Source organism: Engystomops pustulosus, chromosome 7 (assembly GCF_040894005.1).
Source record: "Engystomops pustulosus chromosome 7, aEngPut4.maternal, whole genome shotgun sequence".
Classification (NCBI taxonomy): domain Eukaryota; kingdom Metazoa; phylum Chordata; class Amphibia; order Anura; family Leptodactylidae; genus Engystomops; species Engystomops pustulosus.
In genome coordinates, this window is record NC_092417.1 from 153,090,032 (window position 1) to 153,114,178 (window position 24,147).

Sequence of the window (24,147 nt, forward strand, 5' to 3'; positions counted from 1 at the left end):
CAAACTTTCTCCTGCTCTATATCATGCTCCTATAGTTTGGATGGTATGTTCTATTCAACATGTTCCCTTTAAACTATGAGTTTCATAAGATCGCAGAAATAGTAACTTTATCCTTAAAAATAACTGGACAATCTATAGTTAATAATATAATTGTCAGATTAATGCACTGTATGATATACTGTAGATAAAAAGAGCGACTGATGCAGACAACAAATGTGGCTCAGCATGGGCGCCCGTGGAAGGTGAGGTGGGTTACAGTTTGGTTCCAAATTCCAGTTCCTTCTTCTTTTTAGATGTGGAATTTTGGCCTCTGAAAGTAGAGAAAGAAAATGTATTGTTCTGATAAAGTTGGTGATTGGTTGGGTATAGTCAACACATAAAATAAAATCTAGAAGTTAAAGATCAATGTTCAAGTGAATTGGAAGCTGAGCCACTACATCGAGAATAGAGCTGTGCTTCCTGCTCTGTATACAATCTGATTGTATATGGTATCCTATTTGCCGGCAGCATGTTATATAACAGGTGGAGAAAAGCAGATTAACTTAGTGTCCTATCTGCAGGCAGAATGATATAGAGTAGGAGGAGCTGAGCAGAGTGTATGTAATGCCCAATCAACATGTTATAGAGCAGGAGGAGCAGAGCAGATTGTACATAGTGTCCTATCCGCAGGTAGCATGTTATAGAAGGTCTATGTGAATTGTGCATAGTGTCCTATCTGCAGGGAGCATGTTAAACAGCAGGATGACTTGAGCAGATTTTACACAGCGTCCCATCTGCAAGCAGCATGATTACCCCTACAATTCTAGGTACTATAGAAATGAATATAGGGAGATCTGAAGTGAGGCTTGCCCTGCTGCCTCTAAACTTAATTCCCTTAGTAAAACACTTCTCTTCTCATTTTCACATGACTTTGGCGTATATTTTTATATGTAAATGGGGGCGGGGTCTTTCACATAAAAGAAGGAATTGTAGAATGAACATTTCATCTTATTTTATATGGGTCAGGGGAGGATTAAGGCCACCAAATTAGGGCCCTAGGCTGTGTATGTATTATACCCCCTACAAGTCTGGAATCACTTCCTATATATGGTTCTAGCATCAGCTTCTTGGGGAATGGAGGATGTGTCCCTTCTGCCTGCTTTCAATCTGCGGTTTCAGGACCTTTGGAGGACCTTCAAAGGTTCTAAAATGGCTTTTGTGTACATGTGTTTTGAGAGCAGGAACACATGTATAAGGAGTTGGTGGGTGGTTTGGGTGGCCATAGGCCCTCTAGAAGGCTTGGGCCCTGGGCTACCGCCCACACCACCTGTATTATTATAATCCCCTACTGATATGGATGGATCTATGTTTTTCTCCTCAGTATCAGCCTTTATTTTGCTGCATTTTTGCTTTGATTTTTTGGGGGACATCTAAGCCATATTTTTGCTCAACTCATACCAGTGCTTTACCTACGCTTGGTCGGGATTAGCGTGTTTTTGCACAATTATTTGTGCCCTTTTAGGTGCAAATTAACGTTAAATAAGGCTCATACATCTGTAAGCAGGAGAAATACAAAGCCAAATTAGGCAGAAGCCAGGATTTCTGCTACATGGCAAACTTTGGCGAACTGCTAGAAAAAGGCGCAAAAAGTTGCACAAATACCCAAATACTCCCACAAAGTCACAAAACTATAACCAAAAAACACACATTAGGCTATGATAAATCTACCCAATTAAGCCTAGAGCACCACAATGCCTCCTCCAGGTCCTTCTACTTCTATTTTGGAATTGCCATAGGTATAACAGCCATTACCTGGATTTTGAAGGGCAGGAGACACCTGGACCCCCCTATTCTCTTTTAGTTCTTACCTGGCTTCTACCTCTTCCACAGTATCCAGCAGGTGGCTATTTAGGGTCTCTGGCAGCCATAAAATGGGCAATCCACACAGAATGGGCGCTATTCCAAAAACAACTAGGGGAAGTAACGGAGCATATGCCTTGGTTATCATCACTAGGGGGGCGACTACAGCCCCTAATCTCATCATCATGTTGGTGAATCCCATTCCTGTTTGTCTGCAGGAAGAAGGCAACAAATGTAACTATTTATCAGGAGGCCTTTGTAGCACAACTGCGCCAAAACAACACTAAACATCGACAAAAATGATAAATTTCCCCCAATACAGTATCTTTCTGATTCTAAACACACTGGGGCAAATTTACTTACCCGGTCCATTCGCGTTCCAGCGGCGGCTTCTCTGAAGAGCGTTCGGGTCTTCCGGCGATTCATCAAGGTCCTGCGCCCGATGTCCACCAGGTGGCGCTGCTGCGCCGATGTCCGCCGAGATGCCCGGGAGTTCATCCTCTTCATCGTGGTGCATGTGAGTATGGGTCGTGCGACCATTTTTTTTTTTTTAAATGCGGCGGTTTTTCCGAATCCTTCGGGTTACCGTTCGGCCACGCCCCCCGATTTCCGTCGCGTGCATGCCAGCGCCGATGCGCCACAATCCGATCGCGTGCGCCAAAATCCCGGGGCAATTCAAGTACAATCGGCGCAAATCAGAAATATTCGGGTAACACGTCGGGAAAACGCGAATCGGGCCCTTAGTAAATGACCCCCACTGTGGGTCATTTCCTAAGGGGCCATGTGTCAGTTTTCTGTCAGATTTTTAGGTGCAAACTGCTTGCAGGAGTATTTAAGAAGTGCCTGCGCCAAATTTGTGTAGCACGCAACCCTTCTGTGGCGCAGCTGCACTAGCATCCACGCAACACAAATTAGGGGGCGTTCTGCTGCACAGTCGGACATTGCACCAAATTAAACATGCAAAGTCCGATAGAATAGTGTCACGCCCCATGTTAAAGGGGCACCAAAAAAAAAGTGGTGCAGTCTGTCAGGCAGTGCAAGGGGCGCCGGATTCTGAATCTGGCGCCACCTGCACTATACACAGGCAAACTGCATTTAGTGCAGTTTGCACTGCTGTTAGTAAATTTGTCCCACTGGGACTGATGTATCATGCCTTCTACCCCAATTTTTGTTACTTGCAATTCCAGACACACATTAAAAAATTGTGCTACTTTTTTCCCCTTTTGCAGCACTTTGGGCATAAGGAGGGCTAAAATGACTGTAAACGGCGCTAAAATACTTGTGGAGGTTATAGCTAAAAGCTACGCCAGCCTGAACCATACAATCTCTTTGTAATTCCAGTGGTTGCACGCAGGGTGTAAACAGGTCTTAAAGGGGTTGCAAGCATATTAAAAAACATTTTGGTACATTTTACCATTGTCTGTGCATCTCAGCTGTATAGAAATGAAAAGGGCTTATTTTCAATATCACACACTAGCCATGGGCAGGAGAGGAGTTGTTTTGGGAAGAAAGCAGCCATGTTTTTTAACTCCTATAATAGATCAATCAACCTCATTGTTCCTAGAAAGGTTTTCTGCCCCATAAAACTTATAGGGGGTCATTTACTAAGGGCCCGATTCACATTTTCCCGACGTGTTACCCGAATATTTCCGATTTGCGTTGATTTCCCCTGAATTGCCCCGGGATTTTGGCGCATGCGATCGGATTTTGGCACATCGGTGCTGGCATGCACGCAACGGAAATCGGGGGGTGTGGCTGAACGAAAACACGACTGATTCGGAAAAACCGCCGCATTTAAAAAAAAAATGTGTCGCTTGGGACGCGCTTACCTTCACTTAGCCCGGCTCGGTGTACTCCAGAGCGTTCCGCTGCTCTTCAGCGCAGCAGCACCACCTGGTGGACGTCGGAGGAACTACCTTAGTGAATCCCGGCAGGACCCGAATCCACTGCAGAGAACGCGCCGCTGGATTGGGAATGGGCCGGGTAAGTAAATCTGCCCCATAGTATAGTTAGCTACAAACCTTGGAACTCTATGGAACTCGGTAGAGAAGTTGCTGCACTTGCAAATAAAGGGATTGCTGCAGTTCTGGCATGGTACATAGGTACAGTAGATACCAAAAGTTTGGACACACCTTCTAATTCAAAGATTCACACTGATGGCTTCAAAACTATGAACTAACATATGTAGAATTATATACTTATCCAAAAAGTGTGAAACAGCTGAAAAAATCTCTCTTATATTCTAGGTTCTTCAAAGTAGCCAGATGACCTGGCCTCCACAGTCACCAGACCTGAACCCAACAGAGAGGGTTTAGGGTGAGCTTGACTGCAGAGTGAAGGCAAAAGGGCCAACAAGTGCTAAGTATCTCTAGGAACTCCTTCAAGACTGTTAAAAGACCATTTCAGGTGACTACCTCTTGAAGCTCATCAAGAGAAAGCCAAGAGTGTGCACAGTAGTAATCAAAGCACTCTGAAGAACCACTTTTTTGTTACGTATATAGTTCCACAATTGTTAATTCATAAATTTTTAATTGATACCTTCAGAGAGATTCTACAATTTTTATGGTCATGAAAATTTTTGAATGAGAAGGTGCGTCCAAACTTTTGGTTTGTACTGTATATACACAGGACCACCCCCATGCCTAGATATAAAATATAGCTGTCACATCTTACATATTTCAACATTTGGATTCTTTTGTTGCTGCTATTGTAAAATTAACTGTAATACAAATAAAATGTTCTTGTGCGACAATAGGAGCTGGAAATAAACATCATAATGCATGTCCTGCTTACCTGAGCTCAGTAGGAAAAAGTTCAGCCGTATAAAGATAAGCACAGAGCATAGAAGACCCAAGAAAACCCTTGGCCACAACAGTGACAGACAACTGCAACACTATTAAATCTGAAATACAAACCATATACAGATATTTATACAGCAAATTCAATAAAAATGGCAATTCAAAAAGGACAGCCCCTTTTCAGCCCCGCCCCTGAGGATCTTCTGATTGTAAGACAGGTATAACTTTCCAGACTAAAGATAAATGACCCCCTTTGACTTAGCTCCTGGTGGTGAGTGATGCCTTTATATTTGTTTTATTATTTTATTAGAATCATTATTGTATTGTATATATTTATTAATTTTATATTTATTACTGGTCTTTGTATCAGTCTGATAAGTCTCATAAAAATGATACAGCGGAGAAGGAGCATTGGTCAGAGATGTAGTTCTGGAGGCTTTACCTTTACGTAAATTGCAATTATTCCATTAAAAGATCTAAAGAAATGGATAAATGATATAGATCGGAATGAGAGTAGTGGACTACAACAGTGAACACCTACCTGAAGGTATTGCCAAACTGCACAGTATTAAAACTCCAGAAAATATAAGGGAAAGGGAAACTGCGAATCGCCGTCCTACATATGCTGCAATGATTGTACTCAGGATTCTAAGGGGAATCTCTGCGCTCCCAAAAATGACCTGAATGAGGTGTAAACTGAACCCAAACCTCTGGATGTCCATTGCAATAGCAAAGAAGCTGAAGCTGCTGGAGAACCTGTAGTGAGAAAGGGGAGATGAAGACTAGAGAGGATTCTAGAGAGGAAACCACGGACTGTACAAAATAGGAGGAATCATCACCATGACATAGAGAGGCTGATGGTCAGTCTTCGCATTGCTGGAGTGCGGAAAAGTCCTAAGGGTGTTGATTTGAAAGGCGCTTTCTTTGGGTTTTTCTCATTTTCATGGGTCAACATCTGAGGAAAGAAATGAAGATAAATACTGTGAGTAATGAGATGTTTTCCCATCTTTACACTGATATAGTGATCAGCATTAAAGGGATTGTCCAGGAATTTTAAATTATACATGACCTGACCCCAACAGTGAATCGGTGTTCTGATCTAGCAAGAGAGTTTTGTGGGGGACACTTATTAAGTGCCGGAATTGCAACTACTTATGCCAACTCTACAACAAGTGGTCCAGGAGGGGCGTGTACCGGGTGAAGCCTCTTCATATATCTGATGCAAGCAGGGACGATGGAGTTCACATCAAGTGCTGGTACATAATGCCCCCGCACGTAATAAGAGTCCCCCTGTGACTCTAATGCTGTCTTATTATACATATTGAAGAACTCTCTCTCTGTAAGAATCCCTGAATGATATGTAGATGATAAGTAACAATTAACCTTTACCATAGGGCTTTGCAATTTTGGGCAATGGCCAAAAAAATTGCACTGATGGTTTATTAGTATCGGCCGTGTGACAAGTTTAAGGTTGAACACACGAAAACTGAAGTTTCCAAGTCCTGATATAGTAGCAATTACTAGCAAACGTCCAGTAATTCCAATTATTATCTCCTTAGGCGGAGACATGAAGCAGTGTAGCGGAGGGAGGTAGGAGGAGTTTTTAATTTAAAATCGAGGTGGACGAGTTGTTTGTGGAGGGGGCACGTACTTCAAGAAACAATGACCACGCCCAGGGGGCGACTAGGCAGGGAGCCAGTTAAAGTTTTATAAAAGTTATTACTTGAAAGAAACGAGCCAGAAATCTAATGAAAGCTGGTTTCGGATATGCTTGGGATTGACTGTGGGCACGTGGGAGAACTTAAAAACTGTGTTCTGGAGACAGGTTCCCTTTAAGCATCACCAAGCCCCTTTAGTTGCACAGTTTTCTAAAGTGTCGGACAAAGGGCAACCGCGACACAAAACTGGCGCAAACACTAAAATACATGTGCAAGCTCAAAACACCCTTTTTTGTTGCAAACTCAGACAAAAAACTGGTGCAAACACAATAATATATCTGGGCCATTGTTCATGTATAACAAAGCTGCATTAAGTTTCTAGTCTTACCTCGAGAGTAACAAAAGTTCCATCTTTTTCCCCATTCATCCTTGCTACTCGATTTAGGTTGTGAAGGGCTTGTTGTGAACGCCTCTTGATTGCCAGCCACCGGTACGATTCTGGGACCCACCTGTTTAGGGTGAAGATAAGAGATGGAGGTTGTTGAGCAGGTAGCAGAATTTTTTTTTTAAAAAGATTTAAGAATAAATGTTACATATGTGTCAGCGCCCTCAGTAATACAGTGGGTACAGAAAGTATTCAGACATTTTTAACTCTTTGTGGCATTGCAGCCAATTGGTAAGATCAAAAAAGTTCTTTGGTATTCTGCATGCCACCTTCACAGAAAAACAAAAAAACATATAGATAATGCTAATTTATTAAACAAATGTATGAAAGCCTCATACAATTTACAAAAAACACATGAAAGACTCCCAGGCTATGAAAAATAATATTCTCTGGTCTGATGAAGATTGAACTTTTTGGTGTTAAGCGGTATGTGTGGAGAAAACCATGTGCTGCTTATCACCTGCCAAATACTATTCCAACAGTGACACATGGTGGTGACAACATCATGATATGGAACAGGATGGTTCACCTTCCAACAAGTAAATGACCCTAAGCACACAGCTAAAATAACAAAGCAGAAGCTTCAGAACATCTCTGTGACCATTCCTGACTGGCCCAGCCAGAGCCCGGACCCAAACCCAATTGTGCAACTCTGGAGACAGATGATAATGGCTTCCACCAACATTCACCATCCAACCTGAGGGAACTGGAGAAGATCTGCAAAGAACATTGCATTGGATCCCCCAAATCCAAGTGTGAAAAACTTGTTGCATCTTCCCAAGAAGATCCCTAGCTCCAAAGCTGCTTCTACTATGAGCAAAAGGGCTGAATATTTATCACCATGTGATATTTCATTTTTTTTAAAATAAATTAGCAAAAATATCTGTATTTATTTTTTTTCTGTCAAGATGGGGGCAGGCTGTAAATTAATGAGCAAAAAAAGAACCTTTCTGATCTAACTAGGGACACACATAAATCCAGGTACCATGTCTGTAGTCAACTTCTTATATTTGTTACCCATGGCTTCCTCCCTTCTAAAATAATGACATTGTGTAGAAACTCTTCTTCCTCCCACTGTGTGCTAAAACTTCCTCCGCAGCTGTGAGATTATAGAGGGGAGAAATGCTGAAAGAGTAGGTAGGGGAGACCATCCAATAGCCTGTAAACCGATAGCACTAAAAGGTTCTGCTCAAACCCCCAAGAGTCCCTCATTAGCATAATTGTAAAAGTTGCTTTTAGAAGGAAGGAGGCCATGCATAACAAATACAATAAGATAACCGCAGACACGGTGCCTGGATCTACGGGTAAGTGTCCTTGGTTTATGATGTTTGATGGTAGATTTCCCTTAAAGGAAATATGTATGGATATATATTATTTTTATCAGTGGTCAAGTTGCTATCGACCAAGTACTCCCTGGGACTTGGCTGAAGCATCTGGCAGGGAGCAAGGTAATGTTTAACATTTATTTCAAACACCATACAACACAGACATTTAAAAAAAAATGGCATACTTTGTCTATAGCAACCTGTCCCCTGAAAAAAAATAGTATTCTGGTGACAGGTTCCCTTTAAGCAGTTTCTGTAAATCCTAATGGTATATGATTGTTTGTATTGAACCATTCCCTTACCATATAAGAATGGGGAATATGCAGAAGGGTAAGGAGAGTGTCAGCTGCAGCCAGCGCCAGTCTGGTACAGCATAAGCCATTCCTGGCAGGATGAGTTGTCCCAAAGCGAGGCAGGTTCCTTGGATAATTGACACAGTTGGACGATAATTTTTTGGGATCCATTCCATAGCTGCAGAAGATAAGAGTGTTACTGATGAGGCTTATATGATCTGCTTTATCTTCTTTTACTAGTGTGATCTCATTTCTATTTAATCTATTTTGCAACTTAGACAAAAACTTCCACTTATGCTCCAGAATAAAAAAAAAGAAAGAAAAATTATATGACGAAGTGTAAAATAAAGCATTTAATTTTGAAAAGAAAGCGGATGTCCAAAAGAGGTAAGATAAACACAATCGCTTTATTAATTCATCAAATGAGGAGATAAAAACATTTAAAAAGCACATACAAGTGCTATACAAATCCTAGTGTCCCCAGTACACCAGTATAAGTTCACATTCATGGTAGAACAGGATATATATGTATAAAGAATAATTACAGTACTTCAAATGATAACATACACAAGTGTGGTACAAGAGAGCATTATTAAAAATAGGGTATAATGATCACCATGCGTTACCTAAGTAGACACTGGTAAATGCTGGGCACTGGGGATCATGCCCCGGATCATTTGGCTGGAGCCCCGGATCTCCCTGGATCAGCAGGACATCTGCCCCGCTGCCAGGGGATTCCTGCCCCCTCTCTCTCCCGGGCATTCCTCCCCTCTCTCTCCCAGGCATTCCTCCCCTCTCTCTCCCGGGCATTCATCCCCTCTCTCTCCCGGGCATTCCTCCCCCCTCTCTCTCCCGGGCATTCATCCCCTCTCTCTCCCGGGCATTCATCCCCTCTCTCTCCCGGGCATTCCTATCCCCTCTCTCTCCCGGGCATTCCTCCCCTCTCTCTCCCGGGCATTCCTCCCCTCTCTCTCCCGGGCATTCCTCCCCTCTCTCTCCCGGGCATTCCTCCCCTCTCTCTCCCGGGCATTCCTCCCCACTCTCTCCCGGGCATTCATCCCCTCTCTCTCCCAGGCATTCCTCCCCTCTCTCTCCCGGGCTTTCCTCCCCTCTCTCTGCTCAGGACACAGATTGTGATGAGAGAGTGTACATTACTTTCCCCTGGGGTCTGTGTGGGGAACATTACTGGGGGGCTGTGTGGGCACATTACTTTCTGGGGGTCTGTGTGGGGGACATTACTGGGGGTCTGTGTGGGGGACATTACTGGGGTGGCTGTGTGGGGGACATTACTAGGGGGCTGTGTGGGCACATTACTTTGTGTAACTGTGTGGGGCACATTTCTTGGGGCACGTTCAGACGTGACACTAAAACAGGCCTTGGTTTGATCTCATATGTTTTCCAGTGAAACACATGTGAAGGGTAACAAGCACCTGGTGGTGGTTAAATGCAAGTCAAACGTGTGACCGCAGCCTTACAGTATTTGGTTAAATCTCATCCCCAGTCCTAACCATTCCCACGCTATCACTTTTGTTAGTTTTAGCCCTTAGTATGTTAATGAGGCCTCGTACTGTCAGGTGGGCCATCCAGAGCTGGAGAAGATAGGGACCGCCCCCCTGATAGCATAAGGGTAAATGTCATATTGGGTGCTGAAACAAGCTGATAGATCAGGAATAGAGATGAGCGAGCACTAAAATGCTCGAATAACGAGCCCCATTGAAGTCAATGGGAGACTCGAGCATTTTTCAAAGGGACCATGGTTCAGGAATAAAATGTGTTATTTAATTGAAAAAGAATGTCTTCTGATAAGTTAGTAGATGTATGCAAACATCTGCAATCTATTCTTCACTGTTCCGCGCGTATATTATCTCCCAACAAGTTAGCAGATATGAAGAACAGTGTAGAACAGTGAACACAGGAGGATCATTTAAGTGAAAAACACAGTGAAGAATCTGCTTACTTGTCGGAGATACGCTGTCCCAGGATCCGCTCCTCTTCTTCCACTGAAGTCTCCCTGATCTCTCTGCGCTGCTCCCCGATCTCTCCGCGCTGCTCCCCGATGTCTCTCCGTGCTGCTGCCCCGATGTCTCTCCGTGCTGCTGCCCCAATGTCTCTCCGTGCTGCTGCCCCGATGTCTCTCCGTGCTGCTGCCCCGATGTCTCTCCAAGCTGCTGCCCCGATGTCTCTCCGTGCTGCTGCCCGATGTCTCTCCGTGCTGCTGCCCCGATGTCTCTCCGTGCTGCTGCCCCGATGTCTCTCCGTGCTGCTGCCCCGATGTCTCTCCGTGCTGCTGCCCCGATGTCTCTCCAAGCTGCTGCCCCGATGTCTCTCCGTGCTGCTGCCCGATGTCTCTCCGTGCTGCTGCCCCGATGTCTCTCCGTGCTGCTGCCCCGATGTCTCTCCGTGCTGCTGCTCCCCGTTGTCTCTGTGCTGCTCCCTGGTGTCTCTGTCCTGCTCCCCGGTGTCTCTGTGCTGCTCCCCGGTGTCTCTGTGCTGCTCCCCGTGTTCTTCAATGTGTTCTTCACACATACATATTGTTCTTCACATACTATTTTGTTCGCACCGTTCCGCGTGTATCTCCCGACAAGTAAGCAGATGTGCCGAACATCTGTAATCTATTCTTCACTGTGTTTTTCACTGTGTTTTTCACTTAAATGATCCTGTGTTCACTGTGTTCACTGTTTTTATTCTATTCTTCATTGTTCTTCACTGTGTTTTTTTAATTAAATGCTCGATATCGAGCAGGGGAAATACTCGTCCGAGCAACGAGCCGTTTCGAGTACCTTAATACTCGAACGAGCATCAAGCTCAGACGAGTATACTCGCTCATCTCTAATCAGGAACTATAGAGGCTAGAAATAAAATAGTGGAACAACACCACTGCAAGGAGTAGGAGTTGCTGCAAGTGGTGAAAGGTAATTTTCAAGCCTTAAGTGAGCGTAGTTTATGATCATTAAATTATATACTGTGTATTTGTCTTCACCAGAAAAAAATATTGACTCACTTAGACCCAGGTCATTAATGATGAGGCCACAAATCCCCATGCCAGTCATAAAGCGGAAGAAACAGTAGAAAGCGAAATTAGGGGAGAACGCTGCAGCCGTTCCCATTGACGCTATCTGCAGAAGACATCCAAGAATCACCGTCCTTCGCCCAAACCTGCAAAGTATAAGAAGTCAGAGGATATTATTTTATGATACATATGTGAGTATGTACAGATATAATACCATTCTACAGAGAGTATTTTGCTGTTACACAATAGCTATTCCATGAGATATTCCTATAGGGATTTTGCCACAAAGTATGAAACAATAAGAAATAAAATAGGAACATATACATCATATCCCCCTGTAAGATATCTGCAATGATCACATTGAATCTAAATGTTTCCACTCCAGATATTGGGGGTCATTTACTAAGGGCCCGATTCGCGTTTTCCCGGCGTGTTACCCGAATATTTCCAATTTGCGCCGATTTCCCCTGAAGTGCCCCGGGATTCTGGCGCACGCAATCGGATTGTGGCGCATCGGCGCCGGCATGCACGCGACGGAAATCGGGGGGCGTGGCCGAATGAAAACCCGACGGATTCGGAAAAACCGCTGCATTTTTTTAAAAAAATGTGTTGCGAAAATTGCACTTACCTTCACTCAGCCCGGCTTGGTGTATTCCAGTGCGTTCCGATGCTCTTCAGCGCAGCGGCGCCACCTGGTGGACGTCGGAGGAACTACCTTAATAAATCCCGGCCGGACCCGAATCCACCGCAGAGAACGCGCCGCTGGATCGCGAATGGGCCGGGTAAGTAAATCTGCCCCATTGTTACTAAATTACAGTACATTGCTAGTAAATTGGGTTGTACATGCTGTTGGAAGGATTGAAAAGAACATGCTGCAGATTTTAAAGCATAACGCCAATTTATTTATTTTTTATTTTAAGTAAGTGCAGCTGGAAATAGTAAAAGGGCACTTTCACATTGGCTTCAGCTGCGCATTCATTGCATTTTATCTCTGTTGTGTCTGTTTTTCTTCAGTTTTGTCTCCGTGTCCGCAAAAATAACTGAAGGTGTAACATTGCTTTGAAAAACATCACACCTGGATTTTCAGCCTCATCAGTGAAAAAAAACGGATGTCTCATCCTTTTTTTTTGCGGGCCCATAGACTTCTATTGCCTTCTGTGATCCGCATCCGTGTGAAAAATAGGACAGGTATAATAATTTTTTCCAGAAATATTTGATCAGTGAAAATGCAAGGTAAATTACTGAACCACGGACGTGAAAAACACGCGCAAGAGCCCAAGCTATGTAATATGTTTAAATTAAGAAAAATGTTTTGTGGTTTTTCCTAATCTTTACCTCTCCAGTGAGCAGTACATGGGGTATATGTATCATATGATAGCCCTGCCACTGCATTTCGCAGGGCGATACATCAAGATTAGAGATGAGCGAACACTAAAATGCTCGGGTACTCGTTATTCGAGACAAACTTTTCCCGATGCTCGAGTGCTCGTCTCGAATAACGAACCCCATTGAAGTCAATGGGAGACTCGAGCATTTTTCAAGGGGACCAAGGCTCTGCACAGGGAAGCTTGGCCAAACACCTGGGAACCTCAGAAAAGGATGGAAACACCACGGAAATGGACAGGAAACAGCAGGGGCAGCATGCATGGATGCCTCTGAGGCTGCCTAATCGCACCATTATGCCAAAATTATGGGCAACAGCATGGCCATGACAGAGTGACAGAATGAAGCTAGATAGCATCTAAAACATCCAATAATTGACCCTGACACTATAGGGGACGGCATGCAGAGGCAGCGGCAGCAGGCTAGAGAGTGGCATGGCGACATACCCTAATTGGACTCAGGCTTCAAACCAATGGGTGTCAGAGAGGAACCAAAGGAGGTGAGCAAGAAGCGCTCAAATAATATCGGTACATGATAAAAGTTTGCCAGTATATTTTGTGGATTACACAGCAGGGTGGCGACAAAGTTAACATGGAAGCCATGAAAACAACCCAAAATTCTGCCTGACACAGCTCGTTTGATAAGGGGACCATGTATGCTTACAGTTCATGCCAGTCGCTGCACTGGCTGCCAGTCTCCTTTCGAATACAGTTTAAAATAATAATAACCCTCATCCATAAAGCTCTGTATAATGCTGCACCCCCCTACCTCTCCTCTCTTATCTCAGTCTATCGCCCAACCCGTGCTCTTAGATCCGCCAGTGATCTTAGATTAACCTCTACCCTAGTGCGGACCTCCCACTCGCGTCTCCAAGACTTCTCTAGAGCTGCACCAATTCTATGGAATGCTCTGCCCCGGACTATCAGACTAATACCTAACCTCCAAAGTTTCAAACGTGCTCTTAAAACCCATTTCTTTAGGCAAGCCTATAACACTCATTAACTGCATGAAGTTTTAACTCTTCTACTAACCCGTCCTGTGTCGTCCTCCCATCTGTTATCCAGCAACCAACATGCACCAGACTTCTCTGCAGTCCCATTCACCCTGGACCTGGTATATAAGATGACGGCTGAGTGGTTCAAGCGACAGCAATTCCATTTATTATATTTTTTTCTATTCCCTAAGAAGAATGGCTTGACCATTAAATATTCTTTTACCTCGTGTTACCCCATCATCTTCATAAACCGTAAGCTCTGACGAGCAGGGACCTCACTCCTGTTGTTCCATACAAATGTTGTGCTCTGTTACATTACATTTGTATTTGTTTCCTATGATTTGTAAAGCGCTACAGAATATGATGACGCTATATAAATAAAGATTATTATTATTATTATTATGGAGGCAGTGAACTAGTAGTAGATTAAAGGTGCTGCAACTATGTTAGTTGGATCTTGGGATGGAGCTGGCGCTCTGCAGCCAGGCGAGCTTTCGCCAATCCAAGCCCCTGTCTCTAGGCTACTCCCCAAACAGCACTTCTAAGAACCTTTTGTATAAGATCAAGTGTAGTAGCGTTCTTATAAGTTTAGGATATGGCGGGTGAGGGGAATGTAAACAGATGCGCAAGAAGCGCTGAAATAATATCCCTAAATGGTAAAAGTTTGCAAGTATATTTTGTGGATTACACAGCAGGGTGGCGACAAAGTTAACAACTTTGATGTGGAATGCCCTGTAATAGCTCTTGGGCGGTGTGCCTTTTATCGCCTAGGCTCAGCAGTTTCAGCACCGCCTGCTGTCGCTTAGCGACGGCACTGCTGCTGTGCCTAGAGCTACCGACTGATGGCGCCATGCCCACGGATGGTAATTCGGAGGAGGAGGAGGTGGAGGAGGGGTGGGAGGAGGTATAGTAGGCCTTTGAGACCTGGACCGAGGTAGGCCCCGCAATTCTCTGCGTCGGCAGTATATGACCAGCCCCAGGGTCAGACTCGGTCCCAGCCTGCACCAAGTTAAGTGTAGTAGCGTTCTTATAAGTTTGGGATATGGCGGGTGAGGGGAATGTAAACAGATGCGCAAGAAGCGCATGATGCGCATGGAGCTGGCGCTCCGCTGCCAGGCGAGCTTTCGCCAATCCAAGCCCCTGTCTCTAGGCTACTCCCCAAACAGCACTTCTAAGAACCTTTTGTATAAGATCAAGTGTAGTAGCGTTCTTATAAGTTTAGGATATGCCGGGTGAGGGGAATGTAAACAGATGCGCAAGAAGCGCTGAAATAATATCCCTAAATGGTAAAAGTTTGCCAGTATATTTTGTGGATAACACAGCAGGGTGGCGACAAAGTTAACAACTTTGATGTGGAATCCATGAAAACAACCCAAATTTCTGCCTGACACACCTCGTTTGATAAAGGGACGATGTATGGAGGCAGCTATATGGACGACTTTTGGAGGTAGCAATGGAGACAACGTGTGGAGGCTGCTATGGAGACAATTTAATTTGGATAGTGCCTGTATGTGGCAGTCCCAAACATTTTTCAAACCAGAGGAGCAGGTAGGTGGCCCTCCAGTAAAATGGAATAGATTGAGTGCCTGTATGTGGCAGTCCCAAAAATTTTTCAAACCAGAGGAGCAGGTAGGTGGCCCTCCAGTAAAATGGAATAGATTGAGTGCCTGTATGTGGCAGTCCCAAAAATGTTTCAAACCAGAGGAGCAGGTAGGTGGCCCTCCAGTAAAATGGAATAGATTGAGTGCCTGTATGTGGCACTCACAAAAATTGTTTCAAACAGAGGACCGGGTAGGTGGCCCTCCAGAAAAATTAAATGCATGAAGTACTATAGCAAGAGCCAGTGGGCCCTGTCAAAAAATAGCCATTTTCCTCTTCTTTACTGTACAAAGAGGAGGAGAAGGAGGAAAATGAGGAGGAGGAGGAGTGGATCAATTATTCAGGTTGAGCTTCCTTCACCTGGTGGAGATTGGAAATTCTGAGAAATCCAGCCTTTATTCATTTTAATAAGCATCAGCCTGTCAGCGCTGTCAGTCGACAGGCGTGTACGCTTATCGGTGATGATGCCACCAGCTGCACTGAAAACCCGCTCGGACAAGACGCTAGCGGCAGGGCAGGCAAGAACCTCCAAGGCGTACAGCGCCAGTTCGTGCCACATGTCCAGCTTTGAAACCCAGTAGTTGTAGGGAGCTGTGTGATCATTTAGGACGATGGTATGGTCAGCTACGTACTCCCTCACCATCTTTCTGTAAAGATCAGCCCTACTCTGCCGAGACTGGGGACAGGTGACAGTGTCTTGCTGGGGTGACATAAAGCTGGCAAAAGCCTTGTAAAGCGTACCCTTGCCAGTGCTGGACAAGCTGCCTGCTCGCCTACTCTCCCTCGCTACTTGTCCCGCAGAACTACGCACTCTGCCGCTAGCGCTGTCAGAAGGGAAATACTGTTTCAGCTTGTGCACCAGGGCCTGCTGGTATTCATGCATTCTCACACTCCTTTCCTCTGCAGGGATGAGAGTGGGAAGATTTTGCTTGTACCGTGGGTCCAGGAGAGTGAACACCCAGTAATCGGTGCTGGAATAAATTCTTTGAACGCGAGGGTCACGGGATAGGCAGCCTAGCATGAAATCTGCCATATGCGCCAGAGTACCAACGCGTAAGAATTCACTCCCCTCACTGGCCTGACTGTCCATTTCCTCCTCCTCCAACTCCTCCAACTCCTCTTCTTCTGCCCATACACGCTGAACCGTGAAGGACTCAACAATGGTCCCCTCTTGTGTCTCGCCAACATTCTCCTCCTCTTCCTCCTCATCCTCCTCCACCTCCACCTCCTCCGATATGCGCTGAGAAACAGACCTGAGGGTGCTTTGGCTATCAACAAGGGAATATTCTTCCCCTGTCTCTTGTGACGAGCGCAAAGCTTCCGACTTCATGCTGACCAGAGAGTTTTTCAACAGGCCAAGCAGCGGGATGGTGAGGCTGATGATGGCGGCATCGCCACTGACCATCTGTGTTGACTCCTCAAAGTTACTCAGCACCTGACAGATATCAGACATCCACGTCCACTCCTCATTGTAGACTTGAGGAAGCTGACTGACCTGACTACCAGTTCTGGTGGAAGTTGACATCTGGCAGTCTACAATCGCTCTGCGCTGCTGGTAAACTCTGGATAACATGGTCAGTGTTGAATTCCACCTCGTGGGCACGTCGCACAACAGTCGGTGAGCGGGCAGTTGGAGGCGGCGCTGCGCTGCCCTGAGAGTGGCAGCATCTGGGCTGGACTTCCTGAAATGCGCACAGATGCGGCGCACCTTCGTGAGCAAATCAGACAGATTGGGGTATGTCTTGAGGAAACGCTGAACTATCAGATTTAACACATGGGCCAGGCATGGCACATGTGTCAGTCTGCCGAGTTGCAGAGCCGCCACCAGGTTACGGCCGTTGTCACACACAACCATTCCCGGCTTGAGGTTCAGCGGTGCCAGCCACAGATCAGTCTGCGCCGTGATGCCCTGTAATAGCTCTTGGGCGGTGTGCCTTTTGTCGCCTAGGCTCAGCAGTTTGAGCACCGCCTGCTGTCGCTTAGCGACGGCACTGCTGCTGTGCCTAGAGCTACCGACTGATGGCGCCGTGCCCACGGATGGTAGTTCGGAGGAGGAGGTGGAGGAGGGGTGGGAGGAGGAGGAGGCATAGTAGGCCTGAAACACCTGGACCGAGGTAGGCCCCGCAATCCTCGGCGTCGGCAGTATATGAGCAGCCCCAGGGTCAGACTCGGTCCCAGCCTCCACCAAGTTAACCCAATGTGCCGTCAGCGATATATAGTGGCCCTGCCCGGCAGCACTCGTCCACGTGTCCGTGGTCAGGTGGACCTTGTCAGAAACGGCGTTGGTCAGGGCACGGATGATGTTGTCTGACACGTGCTGGTGCAGGGCTGGGACGGCACATCGGGAAAAGTAGTGGCGGCTGGGGACCGAATACCGAGGGGCGGCCGCCGCCATGAGGTTGCGAAAGGCCTCGGTCTCTACTAGCCTTTAGGGCAGCATCTCCAGGCTAAGCAATCTGGAGATGTGCACATTAAGGGCTTGGGCGTGCGGGTGGGTTGCACTATATTTGCGTTTCCGCTCCAGCGTCTGGGGTATGGAGAGCTGAACGCTGGTGGATGCTGTGGAGGATCGTGGAGGCGACGATGGGGTTTTTGTGGCAGGGTCCTGGGCAGGGGGCTGACTAGCAGCTGACACAGGGGAAGGAGCAGTGGTGTGCACGGCCGGAGGTGAACGGGCTTGTTGCCACTGAGTGGGGTGTTTAGCATTCATATGCCTGCGCATACTGGTGGTAGTTAAGCTAGTAGTGGTGGAACCCCTGCTGAGCCTGGTTTGGCAAATGTTGCACACCACAGTCCGTCGGTCATCCGGTGTTTCCTTAAAGAACCTCCAGACTTCTGAAGATCTAGCCCTCGCCGCAAGAGCCCTCGCCACGGGAGCTTCACTAGTTGACACATTTGGCGCTGATGCACCAGCTCTGGCCCTGCCTCTCCGTCTGGCCCCACCACTGCCTCTTCCAACCTGTTCTGGTCGAGGACTCTCCTCCGTCTCAGAAGCACTGTGTTCACCCGGCCTCTCAACCCAGCTTGGGTCTGTCACCTCATCATCCTCCGATCCCTCAGTCTGCTCCCCCCTCGGACTTCCTGCCCTGACAACAACTTCCCCACTGTCTGACAACCGTGTCTCCTCATCGTCGGACACCTCTTTACACACTTCCACTACGTCAAGAAGGTCATCATCACCCACAGACTGTGACTGGTGGAAAACCTGGGCATCGGAAAATTGCTCAGCAGCAACCGGACAAGTGGTTTGTGACTGTGGGAAGGGTCCAGAAAACAGTTCCTCAGAGTATGCCGGTTCAAATGCCAAATTTTCCTGGGAGGGGGCAGACTGGGGGGGAGGAGGCTGAGGTGCAGGAGCTGGAGGAGTGGCGATTTCGGTGACATGGGTGGACTGCGTGGAAGACTGACTGGTGGTGGACAAATTGCTCGAAGCATTGTCAGCAATCCACGACATCACCTGTTCGCACTGTTCTGGCCTCAACAGTGCTCTACCACGAGTCCCAGTAACTTCAGACATGAACCTAGGGAGTGTAGCTCTGCGTCGTTCCCCTGCTCCCTCATCAGCAGGTGGTGTCTCACCCCGCCCAGGACCACGGCCTCTGACCCCTGCAGTAGTTGGACGCCCACGTCCCCGCCCTCGTCCTCTACCCCTAGCCCTCGGGTTAAACATTTTTAAAATGAGAGTTATAACTTTATTTTTTTTTTTTTTAACTTTTTTTTGTTTTTTTTTGTGTTTTTTGTTTTTTTTTGTGTTTTTTGTTTTTTTTTGAGTTTTTAAAACCAAACAATGCTATCCTATTGCTATGGCTATTTTCTAGCCAAGTATCAAAGCACACTACTATGCCAGATGAGATGACACTGAGTTAGTGCCTAATTGAAATCCAACCCCTACTAAATTTTCCCACTTCGGTCTTTGCTATGGATATGTGCGTCACTAAGCGCAGAACACAGCGGTCGCAAGTCTCACTACAAATTGCTCAGAATTGGCTAGTACATGCACTGCAGAAAGTACAGCCACCAGCAGATCAACCAGAAATCAAATATATAGAACGCTACTGTAGGCGTAAGTAAGCTCTTTGTATTCTCCTATGGCTATTTTCTAGCCAAGTATCAAAGCACACTACTATGCCAGATGAGATGACACTGAGTTAGTGCCTAATTGAAATCCAACCCCTACTAAATTTTCCCACTTCGGTCTTTGCTATGGATATGTGCGTCACTAAGCGCAGAACACAGCGGTCGCAAGTCTCACTACAAATTGCTCAGAATTGGCTAGTACATGCACTGCAGAAAGTACAGCCACCAGCAGATCAACCAGAAATCAAATATATAGAACGCTACTGTAGGCGTAAGTAAGCTGTTTGTATTCTCCTATGGCTATTTTCTAGCCAAGTATCAAAGCACACTACTATGCCAGATGAGATGACACTGAGTTAGTGCCTAATTGAAATCCAACCCCTACTAAATTTTCCCACTTCGGTCTTTGCTATGGATATGTGTGCCACTAAGAGCTAAACACAACGGTAGCAAGTCCCCCTGCTAATTCCTCACAAAATGGTACTAGATGCAAATTAAAATAAAAAAAGTAGAACGTTATTGTAGCCCTAAGAAGGGCTGTTGGGTTCTTTGAGAATCACTCCTGCCTAACAGTAAGCTAATAGAACACCCTAACGCTTTCCCTGACCAGCAGCAGCTCTCTCCCTAGCGGCATCCAGACACAGAATGATCCGAGCAGCGCGGGCAGCGGCTAGTCTATCCCAGGGTCACCTGATCTGGCCAGCCAACCACTGCTATCGACGTGTAAGGGTACCACGTCATGCTGGGTGGAGTGCAGAGTCTCCTGGCTTGTGATTGGCTCTGTTTCTGGCCGCCAAAAAGCAAAACGGCGGGAGCTGCCATTTTCTCGAGCGGGCGAAGTATTCGTCCGAGCAACGAGCAGTTTCGAGTACCCTAATGCTCGACCGAGCATCAAGCTCGGACGAGCATGTTCGCTCATCTCTAATCAAGATGCTTCAGTCTCTTGATGTATTGAGCAGGGTGCTGCGCAGAGTTTATTCAGGGCCCAGCGTAGAAGTACACGCAGCCACGCCCCCACCAGCACCTTCACGCCCCGGATTGCCGGATTGGGGCAAATAAGCGCAAGTGCTAGCAATAAGCAGAAGCCCCCCACTCTAAATAGTGCCCCCATACAGAAATTATTTTAACCATTAAACAATCATCCTAGTTTAATTGAAGCTTATTAAACTACATAATTTAGGGCACACCTAGCTGAGCCTTCTCCATTCAGGGAGGGTGCGGTCTTTCCTAAAGCCGGCAGAGTAAAGGAGCTACTACACAGGTTCCGGAATTGAAAGCCACCGGACTGTGATGTAGCAGACCACAGGAAACAAGAATGCGGCCAGGTATTCAGTGTTGCGGGGGTAATTGAACACTGATGCCCTCAGGCTCATTTGCATGTTTGAAAAAGTTTTATTATACAGATCCTGCATCCCGGGGGCATCAGGAATCTACCATTGGAGCTGCTTTGGTAAGTGCAATCCAGACCGTAGATTTCCTTTAAGATGTATTTGCATCTTACTTCAACTCACTCCCGGTTACATTAACACTGCTGTCTGCTGTGCCCGGCTGTCTCCGTGGCATAGAGGACCTCTAAGTGGTGTTATTTTAAGGGAACTTGTGGATCAGATGACAAGATTCCAATAATGCTTTTACAGTCCTGTTTCCCTATTCCAGTAAATGCCTCAGCCTCAGCATTTTTTCATTCATTTTTGCGCTCCCCATCTTCAAAAACCTTTTTCATTATTCCATGTAAAGAGCTGTGGGTGGGCTTATTTTCTGTGTAACAGAATTTTTTATTCCACTATTATTCCATGTACTTGGAAGCTGGAAAAAAATAATAAATGTGGAGAAATTGTCAAAAAAAGCATTTGCGTCGCTTTATTGTGGGCTCGGTTTTTACGGCCTTCGCTCTGCGCTCCAGATTATACATCTACTTAATTTATTTATACCAAAAATTTTGTTTCGCCTTATTCTGAGGCTAATAACTTTTTCATACTCTGGTGTACAGAGCTATGAAAGATGTCATTTTTTGCGAGATAAGTTGACGCTTTTGATCACTTTTCATAAAATTTTTATATGAATTAAAATCGCTTTTGGGAGGAAAATTGTGAATACTAAACAAAGGATATGTTCTCAGAAGGTAACAGGTCATGTTATCATGTATATAAGCTATACCTTATATACATTGGCACCAGTAGCAGTATTATTTATCTGTGTAGTAATGTTCTACATTTATAATACCAAAGCCACAAGCCATGCAATTCACCGCACTTATGTCCACCTCACCTGTCCGCCAGAGACCCGTGTACTATTGCACCCACCAACACTCCTGCCATGTAAGTGGACTGTCCCAGTTCTTTCATCCATCCCCGTTCACAGACCAAATCCCACTGTTTGAGAGAAGACACATGGAACCATTTTTAGTTTTGAGCAAATGACATTACATCACAGTTGTAATTGCAGCTTTTTTGTAATTGTTTTCCCCTTTCAAATATAGTAAAGCCAGATCTGTCACTTAAAGGGGTGTTCTCACTTCAGGAAATAATTATCTAATATATAAAACCAGGTGTCTATGTATATATCTGCACCATCACATTTACAATCACCAAATTTTGCACAGCCATTCTCTGGGAATGTCATAGGCTCGGTTTTGAGCCAAAATTTTAACCTCATGCTTTCCCAAATACATTTATTAACCACCATATACAGAAGCCATTGTCTACTGCTGTGGTAGTTAGAAGCTGAGCAGTGATTGGTTGCTGTTTTGCTACAGGACATAAATATGAGTTCTGAGCTGTGATTGGCTACTATAGGCAATGAGTATAAGTCAGCTTATGTGTGAGATAAGATGGATAGAAAGAGAGGGGGAGATTGATAGGAAATGTCTGAGGTAAAACTGTTCCAGTTGCCCATGGAAACCAAACAGAGACAAGCGGTAATTTTATAAACAGCTGTTGGAAAGTGAAACTTTCTGCTTTGAGATATTTCTGATTAATCGACCCATAGACAAAGTGACAGTCAGAGACAAATACAGAGATGGTCAGAGACCTACAGAGAAAACCAGAGACAGACAGAGACAGGTGGAGAAAGTCAATGGTGATCGGACTGAATTTTACCCACAGGAAGTAAACAATGCGTCTTCCTGTTTGATGACAGCAAGCAGAGATCTAGAAAACAGTGGGAAATTGAAACAAAAATCTTTTTTAGAATATTGTAGAACTTTGCATTATATAAACGGGACAACCCCTTTAACTCTTCTTTTTAGGCACTGTGATAACAATGTTATTGACTGTGATACCATGCTGTGTCCATACTAACTCTGACAATGAACAATCAGTAATGCCAATGTCAGACATTGTACACAGCCCTTTGACAAGGAATGGTAACACCCAATTAACAATGTTTGCATGCATTTTAAGTAGAAACAGCACAATAGAGCATAATCTAAAATTGTTATTTCAGGGGTTATACACAGGGGCAAAACCAAAGAAGGAAGGACCTCATAGCATGCTTCTGAATGGGACCCTCTTCCCACTTAAAAATATACATATTTGTACTCTCATATATGCGAGTTATATACCTCCTCCATTCTTTAGTGTGTCAGGTTGGATGCCAGGGCCCTCTGACACTGTGGAGCCCATGGCTGCCACCACTGTAGTTACTCCCCCGGTTATGTAAGTACTTTAATGCTTATAACTGCATGTTGTTAGCAGAACAGAATTGTGGAACCAGCTTTTTGGTAGCAAGCCACATACTAGCGTAAGGTAACATGATAATTAGGCTGCTATAAGGTAGAGGATATTGGCATTAATAGAGTCGATAGCGAAGGAGGACATTACAAAACCCCATGCAATAAACAAGGAAATCTACTGTCAGGAATCTACTTACAGTACTTAGTACACTCTTCAAAAGTGATTAGGGAAGAGAAAGGAGGACCAGCATCACTCATTAGGTGGTCACAGCTCCTTCTTCAGATAAACATGGATTCTAAGGACTATAACCAATCTAGATATGACTTACCTCACTGATAATGGTGGAGGTGAATAAACTCAAGTCATACGTCCTCTCCCCTTGCAGGCATGGTTCTGTATCATTCGATAGCGGTGAAATATATCGGGTACAGGAATCTTGGGGTAAGTAAGATTTTTCAAGGGTAATGTTAGATTGGCAATGATAAGGTGGGACTGCAGCCGTGAAGATTTGAATGACATTATGTATGGAAGCGAGGAAGAGTGGAGTAGATAATATACACACTGCTGTCAACTGGAAGGGGGAACACAGTTTATCCTTCTCCAGAGCATCCCGCAGTGTCATGACTGATGAAACAGGATGGATTCTCTACTGATGGCCAGGCATGAGTTCCTTTCCTTAAGGAGATATGTAGGTTTTAGCTTTTTCCTAAAACCTGTTTCAATATAGCTAGGTTTCTAATCATTAAGACTATTATCCATATGGTTACCGATGTCCACCGGTAGAAGATTGACCTTTGGTAAACTTTTTGTGTGGATATTTCTGAAAGAAGCTGATTCTAAATCGCTACAGTAAATTGAGATCTGCCAGTCATTTGATATGACTAAAGTTCCACCAAAGATTTCCAATTTCATGGATCAATATTCATATCCAATAAAAAAAACAATGGTGAAATTTGTCCAAAAATTTACTTCATATGCCTCCAAACTTCCATCGATGGTCCTTGTCCCTGGTCAGATAATACAATTGTCTTTGAAGGTGGCAGAATGATTTC

At 45.3% G+C, this 24,147-nt stretch overlaps 1 protein-coding gene across 2 annotated transcripts; it reads right to left on the reverse strand.

Moving 5' to 3' along the window:
* Positions 1 to 147: 147 nt before the first annotated feature.
* Positions 148 to 24,077, reverse strand: LOC140068997 (solute carrier family 22 member 6-A-like). Of its 2 annotated transcripts, none has more exons than XM_072114341.1 (10): positions 23,424 to 24,077; positions 21,690 to 21,793; positions 11,360 to 11,514; positions 8,368 to 8,536; positions 6,684 to 6,804; positions 5,477 to 5,592; positions 5,179 to 5,393; positions 4,633 to 4,741; positions 1,848 to 2,051; positions 148 to 310 (listed from the first exon to the last, which is right to left on the reverse strand). In XM_072114341.1, exons 1-10 carry the CDS (start codon positions 23,715 to 23,717, stop codon positions 253 to 255), a joined length of 1,545 nt encoding a protein of 514 aa, XP_071970442.1. In that variant the 5' UTR covers positions 23,718 to 24,077; the 3' UTR covers positions 148 to 252. The 2 variants fall into 2 exon arrangements, with proteins under 2 accessions (XP_071970442.1, XP_071970444.1); XM_072114343.1 differs by lacking the exon at positions 23,424 to 24,077 and adding an exon at positions 22,010 to 22,109.
* Between the last annotated feature and the right edge of the window lie 70 nt (positions 24,078 to 24,147).